A 9,106-nucleotide genomic window follows, 5' to 3' on the forward strand; every position below is an offset into this window, starting at 1 on the left:
GAGGCCAACTGCAAGCCTATCAGAGACTTCCGCGACTGTCAGTCAGATTACCCGCACGGGGGGTGTACTGACTGGCACACACACAACATTGATTAAGAGACTGATTCATCTTGCATGCAGTCACACAAACCGGCGCGCACACTCACTCTCACTCACACACACACACACATGCACACACACACATACATGCATTCAAACTCAATCACAATCACACACACACACACACACACTAAGGTTAATTAAGGACATAAACATAGTGGCCCCACCACTAGGCAGCTGGCATCCAGTCATCAGTGGCTCAGGGGTGTGTCCTCATGTTCTCTCCTTGCTGAGGCATTGGGTCTCTTGGCAGTACAGTAAACACCCACTTCTTCTTGAGCTCTGTGTGTGTGTGTGTGTGTGTGTGTGTGTGTGTGTGTGTGTGTGTGTGTGTGTGTGTGTGTGTGTGTGTGTGTGTGTGTGTGTGTGTGTGTGTGTGTTAGTGGTTACCTGCAGTCCTTTGCACCCACTGCGCCTAACCCTAATTCTAACCAAATGTATGACGACCTTTACTCCGGGAGGTAAGAGGAAGCAGACACTAGCTACCACAGCTCACCACACTGTGTTTTAGTGTTTAGTGCAGACTAGCTACCACAGCTCACCACCACACTGCATTTTAGTGTTTAGTGCAGACACTAGCTACCACAGCTCACCACACTGCGTTTTAGTGTTTAGTGCAGACACTAGCTACCACAGCTCACCACACTGCGTTTTAGTGTTTAGTGCAGACACTAGCTACCACAGCTCACCACACTGCGTTTTAGTGTTTAGTGCAGACACTAGCTACCACAGCTCACCACACTGCGTTTTAGTGTTAAGAGCACATAACTTGCTGAGCATCTCCAGGATGGATCCTGACCTATTCTGGTACAGATACAGCAGTAAAGATGATAATGACATAATCCATTCCAGAATCAGGTGATATCCACTGACCAGTCACACTGACAACACTAAAATTACCAAATCATTAAAAAAAACTATATTCATATATTCCTACCAATTTGTCCATGTAATCGGGCACAAGCATCAATGCATTTGACATTTGAACATTTTTAATCCATCAATGTAATTTCTCCAGTAACTTAATAAAACCACAAAAGTTTTAAGATTAACCTTTTATATTCATCCTTGTATTCATTGTTTTGTAGAGTCAATAGTCTTTATTGATCTTCAAGCTACTACCACTGCTTACCTGTGCTCTTGCACTACCACACTGACATAAACATGGGCAACCATGATCTTTGGTTTGCATAGAACAGAAGAGCTTTGCTATTGTGAAGAGCCATATTGCTTGTGTAAAGGGCTTGTTGTATTCTACTCTATTCTATTCTATTCTATTGTGTGGCCAGGCAGTCTCGGAGCACAGGAGGATGAGGGTGGTGTTGGGCGTGGGGGCCGAGGGCGGGACAGAGACACCAGGTGAGAGCTTGAGATCAGACTCCTCTGGGCTGGGGCTCCTGTGTAAGGGCCCCCCCGGGAGGGACGTCTGCTCTCCTGTGTGACAAAAGGCCCTGCCTGACATTCTCAGATTTCACTGCTCACACTGGAGAAACAGAAAGAGATCACACCTCGACACCGTTGAGTTTTGAACCCCTACAGCCACATTCACTTCAGTTCAGATGATTTCAGTTGGCTGGTCATGGCCATTGAATCTATGAAGTTGAGTTATTTCAAGATGATGATGATGGTGATGAAGCTGATGATGGTGGCAGTGTTAGCCTCTGCCTCTCTCTCTCTCCTGCCCCCCCCCCCCCCCCCACACACACACACACACACACTTTACCCCCACCCTTGTGTGTATGTGTCATTGTCTGCATTTAAACTTGCTCTCCCTTTCAGCCAGTGTTTGTAACCATTATAGAAATCCTTCTTTGAGGTACACGTCTCTCTTTGGCAGCCTGGTAAAGGGCTGAGTGCTATCTTTTGTCTTCCCTTGTTGCAGCTGTGCAGTGTTTTGGAGAAGCATAGGCAGAGAGAGAAGAACGTCTCCAGAGCACTCCATGAGTTTCAAAAAGATAACAGTGAAGGATGTCTGATAACTCAGCCGCCAAAAAAGCCTTTGTCACGTTTTTGAGTTGCTGAGCTCATAACTGTGGCAAGAACAAACCCTCATATGTCTCGACATTATTTTGCGAGTTATTCATTTAGTCAAGCACACGTTTTGAAAAACAATGTATAGTTCGTAGATTCGTGTTTCCCACTACAACAGCAAGACGCATGTTGTATTAGGCTACACTGTACCATTATATTGACAATTCAGAATATGACTTAAGAACAAACGAGCGCAAATGTGTAGTGTTGGAGCTGGATGAACGCTTACCTACTCCGCAAGAGGTGCATTCGAAGAGTTCGTGGCCCGCACATTCTGAGCAGGTGGGGTGACAGAGGACGCACTGATTCTTCAACGCAAACTGCCCGCTGGGACAGGGCTGCGCTGAAGGTTTGCTTACATATGTTTTAATATACCCAACGCAGCACAGGAAAATCAGCGGCATGAAACTAGTCTTCATGTTTAATTATAGCCTATACTAACAAGGACGAAATGATGATCCTCTGAGAAGAATAATTCCATTAAACTCGACGCGCTGAACAGGTGGACCGCTGAGATTGACAGCGACGATAGCCTCTCACCATGCCAACAAACACAGAAAACTAGTCGGGCAAGTTTGTTGGAGGGGATTGGTCAAAGGAGACTCTGGAGGGACCACCCCGTCTGAGGCTCCCATTTAACAAACTAATTTAAAGTGTGCTATTTGCACAAGTTAGGACACACAAAGAAAATTATTTGGAGCATTCTGATGGGTTTTGTTAATTCAGCCTGTCACAATCAGTAAAGATGTAGAACGCAGATATTGTTTTAAATTCCAAAGAAATACCATTTATACTAAGCCAACTTACTCTGCCAATAAACCTGTTGATAACAGAAAAATAGGTCAAGCCAACAAGCATGTCTCTTTTTAAAAGAAAGCTATAAAATCATTTAGCCGAGTAAGTGTGACTTCAGACAAACTTGTCATCACCCTAACCTCGCCCATTAACTCAGCTGACAGCCTACTTTGGGTAATCCAGTCTGTTCTAATGAAACAACACTCTCGCTTGAGCGCTGTGACAACAGTGCCACTGACAGATTACGGACGCCATCCACTGGCCATCGGCGCACCGTCACTACAAGAAGTGTATGACATGGTTCAGTTTGGGCTATGGTTTCAGAGGCACAACTAACTGAGCAGAGAAGTTACATTTTGGCCAGTTTTGCGTAGCATAAATAAGACATGTAGGCTAGGCTATTATAAATCAAAGCCAATAGACACGTATAGACCTATATAACGACGTATAGGCTACAACTGTCAGCATACGTCAGGTCCATGTATTAGCCTGGAATTCATTGGTTTCCATTTATGGAGATTAAATATAACGTGACCAGCAGCATCTTCCGCGTTCATTTTGCGTTTTACGTCATCCATGAAGACATGGAAAGCGCAGGTAGCCTAGACTTTAAGACAGTCGAGTCCGCAGGTAAGCGCAGCAAGCGGTAGAAGAAGGCGGATTCAGTCCTTCCTTGACGTCAGACGGTGGAGGAGATAGGGGTAGGCGTGACTTGGGCTTCTGCTGCAGCGGAGAATGACATGAGGATGAGGGAGATACCGACAGCCAGACGCTAAAGGCTGTCTTATCAAAGGGTAGAAACAACCCGTACATGAAAGGACTGAATAACCCAAATTCACAGAGCGATGGGAAATAATGACTGAAATCGCAAAGGTAAGACCGTCTGCTGCTTTCTCCACCGCAGACTATCAATACAAACATTCTCTATAGGGTATGATATCGCCAGATGTTGGAATCACTGCGTATCCCGGGCAGGTGCACCTGATGTTTAAATGTGCCGAAGCCTCGATAACTTGCCTTTAGCGGATTTTGTTGGTTATTTTTATGAGGTGGCGTGTGCAAAACAAAGAAACAGAAAGCATCGGGGTGGAGCAGTATAGAAGGTGTGATATTTTTTAGATGTAAGGGCGTCTTTTGCTCAGAATCGTATTCAACTCAAGCCGGATGCCTGCTTGAAAATCCCTTTGTCTTTAGTCCCTAAAACATTGACTGTTACTGTAGCCTTTGGGCACACACTGCGTCCAGTTATGCAAAACGGCGTGTCTAGCCAATGTCCGGCCAGTTGAAAGATGTGGACACCAGCGATGTTGTTTTTTCGTCAGCACCCAAGCATCCTTATCATCTGACTAAGGGTCTCCACGCATCACGAATGTGTTCTCAGAATGGAAAGGTGATCCGGCTGCCACTGACGGTTATTTATTCAACCAAAACATGCAGTAGCCCAAACGTGATCACGTCAAAACATCACATCTGTCCATGATTACAAATGTAGTGACAGTGTCTGGAGTCCGTACTCTAACAGCATCAGGAGAGGTCTTATTACATTCTCTTAGATGGTTATTTGCCGACTAGCCAACATGCTGTATCCGTTATCTTTACCTCGTATGCTAACCTGGCAAAATTGCGGTCATTTTGGTAACAAGACTCGGCTTGTGTGATCTAATAAAACTATAGGCCTACATTATTATGCATAAGTAGTATCCCCGCTCTACTGTTTATAGCTATACTATAGCGAAGAAAGTGCTTTGGCCCTTGGATTCCCGAATGGGGCATTCATTTGTTTAATGTTAGGAATAAGTCGGTTAGTTCTTATACTAGTGCCAATTAAAAACATAAGATAATAGCAATTAAAAGATAAAAGGGTTGGTGATGCCAGCTTGCACACAATGTATGTATAAGTACAAAAGTAACCTATATATTTATTATTTAATGGTAGGCTATTAGGCCTGTGTGAATATGTGTATATAGACTATATCTCTGATTTGTATCGTATCGTATCGTATCGTCTTTTTGTTTTGTACATTTGTATGTATATTGTCTGTAGGTATTGTGTATAGGTAGGCTATATACTCTATCAGATGTAGAACATGCTTCGGTTTAAGCTGGATTTTCACATTATTTGCCTTGTTGTAGGATCACCATGTGATCGAATATATCGGTGCATGGATCATCTTTAGAGCTCAAGATATTGTAGGCTACATGCACATAATTACCGCAAATACTGTGTTTGATATTCCAAGAAACGGTTTTATAGCAGAGATATTTCTCATACTTAAATGTAGCTTTCCTAACCCACACTTGCTCCAAAACAGCAGCCCACGGAGGGGATGTTATGTTGTACTAGTACAAGCCTAACCCAATGAGTCATTAGTGCCCCTTTTACTGTTCAATTTACGTACAATCATATTTCTCACTCAGAACACGTTATATTGTCACAACTGACTGACTGAAAAAAAAACAACAACAGCTAGAAACTGTGCACCCTGAAATGTGTGTTTTTTTAGTTGTAAACTAAATGATATGACTGAACTGTGTTGAAACGCATGGATGTAGGTGTTAATTTGTATAGAAATCGTCATCGTTTTGTTGGTTTAAAATGGCTCAACACGCCATCCACTGTTTAAAATCCTGAACATCCTGAAGTTTGCAGGCCGATGCAAGGCTGTTGCTGACGCAGAGTCAACTGTTTGGTACCAGCCCCCCTCCCTTCAGCCCCTTGCCAGCTTCTTAGCATTTTTCAAAATCATGTGGTGGGCGAAGTTAAACTCAGAATTGGGGGTGAACTTTATGCATTACTCAATAGAATGCCTTGAAAAATGACATTATGACCTTGACTGTTCTGTCGTAAAGCCTATGATTAAGTCCCTGACACATCTACTGCATGGAATTTACCAGCGAAGTGATTTGGATTTGAGATTGAGTCTAGATTTGTATGACAAGTCACTCTCCTACCCTGCAGTCCCAGTGGACAAGGTGCTGGGGAGCGCTAGGCTAGCTATGCCAGGCCAGTAGACATGGTGCTGGCGAGCGCTGGGCTAGCTATGCCAGGCCAGTGGACATGGTGCTGGGGAGCGCTAGGCTAGCTATGCCAGGCCAGTAGACAAGGTGCTGGGGAGCACAAGGCTAGCTATGCCAGGCCAGTGGACATGGTGCTTGGGAGCGCTAGGCTAGCTATGCCAGGCCAGTGGACATGGTGCTTGGGAGCGCTAGGCTAGCTATGCCAGGCCAGTGGACATGGTGCGGGGGAGCGCAAGGCTAGCTATGCCAGGCCAGGGTGCTGGGGAGCGCTAGGCTAGCTATGCCAGGCCAGGGTGCTGGGGAGCGCTAGGCTAGCTATGCCAGGCCAGGGTGCTGGGGAGCGCTAGGCTAGCTATGCCAGGCCAGTGGACATGGTGCGGGGGAGCGCTAGGGTAGCTATGCCAGGCCAGGTGCTGGGGAGCGCTAGGCTAGCTATGCCAGGCCAGTAGACATGGTGCTGGGGAGCGCTAGGCTAGCTATGCCAGGCCAGGGGCACGTGGAGCCAGATATGATTGGGAGACAGATGGGACCATCAGGCTAGGGCAGCTAAGCGGAACCCTAGAGTGGCCTAGGAACTCTCTCCCCGGGACTCTCTTTCTGCCTCTGTCTCTCAATCTCTCTTTCTCTCTCTCTGTCTCTATCCCTCTCTCTCTCTCTCTCTCCCTCCCTGTGAGCCCAGGCCTTAGGGACCAGCCCTGGCATCGTTTCAGTCGCCATGGCGAATTGTTTCCCTGTCACAGGCACTTTAGCTCGAGAAAGACTGAGCAGAAATGATGGCTGTTGCATGATCAAGGCCAGACAGACAGGCGGGCAGGCAGGCGGGCAGAAAGGAGGATGGAGCTCTCTCTGGCCCTCTGTCTCTCTGGCCCTCTGTCTACCTCTCTCTGGCCCTCTGTCTCTCTGGCCCTCTGTCTACCTCTCTCTGGCCCTCTGTCTACCTCTCTCTGGCCCTCTCTCTCTCTGGCCCTCTGTCTCCCTCTCTCTGGCTCTCTGTCCCTCTCTCTGGCCCTCTCTCTCTCTGGCCCTCTGTCTCCCTCTCTCTGGCTCTCTGTCCCTCTCTCTGGCCCTCTCTCTCTCTGGCCCTCTGTCTCTCTGGCCCTCTCTCTCTCTGTCTCTCTGGCCCTCTCTCTCTCTGGCTCTCTGTCCCTCTCTGGCCCTCTGTCTCTCTCTGGCCCTCTCTCTCTCTGGCCCTCTCTCTCTCTGGCCCTCTCTCTGGCTCTCTGTCCCTCTCTGGCCCTCTGTCTCTCTCTGGCCCTCTCTCTGGCCCTCTGTCTACCTCTCTCTGGCCCTCTGTCCCTCTCTCTGGCCCTCTGTCTCCCTGGCTCTCTGTCCCTCTCTCTGGCCCTCTCTCTCTCTGGCCCTCTGTCTCTCTCTGTGGCCCTCTCTCTGGCCCTCTGTCTCCCTCTCTCTGGCCCTCTGTTTCTCTCTCTCTGGCCCTCTCTCTCCCTCTCTCTGGCCCTCTGTTTCTCTCTCTCTGGCCCTCTCTCTGCCTCTCTCTGGCCCTCTGTCTCTCTCTGGCCCTCTGTCTCCCTCTCTGTGGCCCTGTTTCCTTTACTGTAACTCAGGTGGCGTTTCAGTTTGGTGTGTTCCTCCTACACTTTCATTTCACTGCTACGTACTTGTGGGTTTGGTCTCTTAGTCAGACAGAATGTCACTGGTGCTGTCATCTCACTATTAATGTGATTACTGAATAAGCAAATCATGATACACGGTTGCTTTCCATTCACTCATGCACAGGTTTCATTTCATAATGGAAAATATATAACCTTTGTGTTAACCTTTGGGGTTCTGGGCCCACCTGAATGCAAAGCCCTATATTTGCCATAAACAAAACAAAACCGTATACTCCAGTGATTTTAGCAAGTCACAGCAATGCCCCTCATATTTGTCTAGGGCTTTGGTGCTTGGGTCATAATCTGAAATCTATGGCTGACAGGACTGATCAGATGGACTGAGCGACTTGACCTACAAGCTGAGCTTCATCAAAGGCAAATTCCATGTCGTCGTCCCCCGTCCCCCCTAGTCCCAGAGAGGAGATGAAATGAGTCAAGTGGCCCGTGGCAATCAGTGCTCAATCACACCGCAGAGCTTTGAAGTGGGCCGCACTCTGTTGACGTCTCCACAGGTGGGGAAGCAATGTTAAGTGGTCTGTCTGCGGGCAGAGAGAGGTCGCCTAGAGGTTGCAGGGCCTGGAGGAGGGTGTCCTTTCACACGAGAGAGAGAGAGAGGGAAGGGTAGAGAGGGGGAGAATGGAGGGGAGAGGGAATCAGGGGGAAGGAGGGCTTTGAAAAGAAAGGGAATGAGAGAGAGATAAGGAGGGGGTTCGAGGGAAGGGGATATATATATATATATATATATATAGAGAGAGAGAGAGAAAGTAAGTGAACTAGTGAGTGAGTGAGCGGAAGAAAGATTGTGAGTGGTTTGGCTAGGTTGAGAAAGATGGAGAGACTTAAGTGGGAATGAGGGAGAGGAATGAAATGTTGGGGGAGGGAGGAGAGGAGGACAGAACGAGCAGAGGGAGGAAACCTTTTTTTACCCTTTGAGAAGTGATTAGAATGTTGCCAAGTTAGGGTTCCGTTTGATGATGTAATAATGAACTCAAGTGACCATTAGGAATGGCCGTTAATACACATTCTAGATCTGTATGGTATAATTCTGGAATGACTTGCAAAAAAAAACTTGTCAAAGGGAAAGGAAGTTGTTTCGCCAGGCTTGCTGATTTCAGGATTTATGTTCTTAAAGCCTCTTGTTTACTCTCTCCTTATCTGACAAAAATACTGTAGAGTCTGCAAACTGCAGAAAGACACCTGGCTCTGTATAAAGGGCATGTATGCAAAGAGAACTCAGACCGTGTTAACTTGAACTATTGTATACATCTAGCTTTTTTACCAGACCTTTGTAAATATTTAGCTCATCTAGCCCTTTTTAGAAGTTCAGGTTTGCAACTTTATTCAAGAGCTTTACTAAAAGCTCATATATTCTAAAACGCTGTGCTGGTTTTTGACCCTTGTGTTTGCTTGTTCCTCTAGCATCTTTCCAAGTCACTCTGTGTGAATGAGCTAAGTGGACATGTCAACTGACAGACTAAAGACCTCATCAGTATTTTTCATCACGGTCAACAAAGTCACCATCAGAGTAGTGAACCCCCCTCTCATACACA

General features: G+C 46.7%; 1 protein-coding gene across 1 annotated transcript in view; it reads right to left on the reverse strand.

Moving 5' to 3' along the window:
• LOC122130222 (proprotein convertase subtilisin/kexin type 5-like) overlaps positions 1–2,549 on the reverse strand; it is a 32,234-nt gene extending 29,685 nt beyond the window's left edge. Inside the window, exon 1 of the mRNA XM_042704882.1 lies at positions 2,360–2,549. Within this exon, the coding sequence (XP_042560816.1) occupies positions 2,360–2,549 (190 nt within the window). The remainder of the gene's footprint in view (positions 1–2,359) is intronic.
• Positions 2,550–9,106: the final 6,557 nt, after the last annotated feature.

The sequence above is a fragment of the Clupea harengus genome, unplaced genomic scaffold, assembly GCF_900700415.2.
Source record: "Clupea harengus unplaced genomic scaffold, Ch_v2.0.2, whole genome shotgun sequence".
NCBI lineage: Eukaryota > Metazoa > Chordata > Actinopteri > Clupeiformes > Clupeidae > Clupea > Clupea harengus.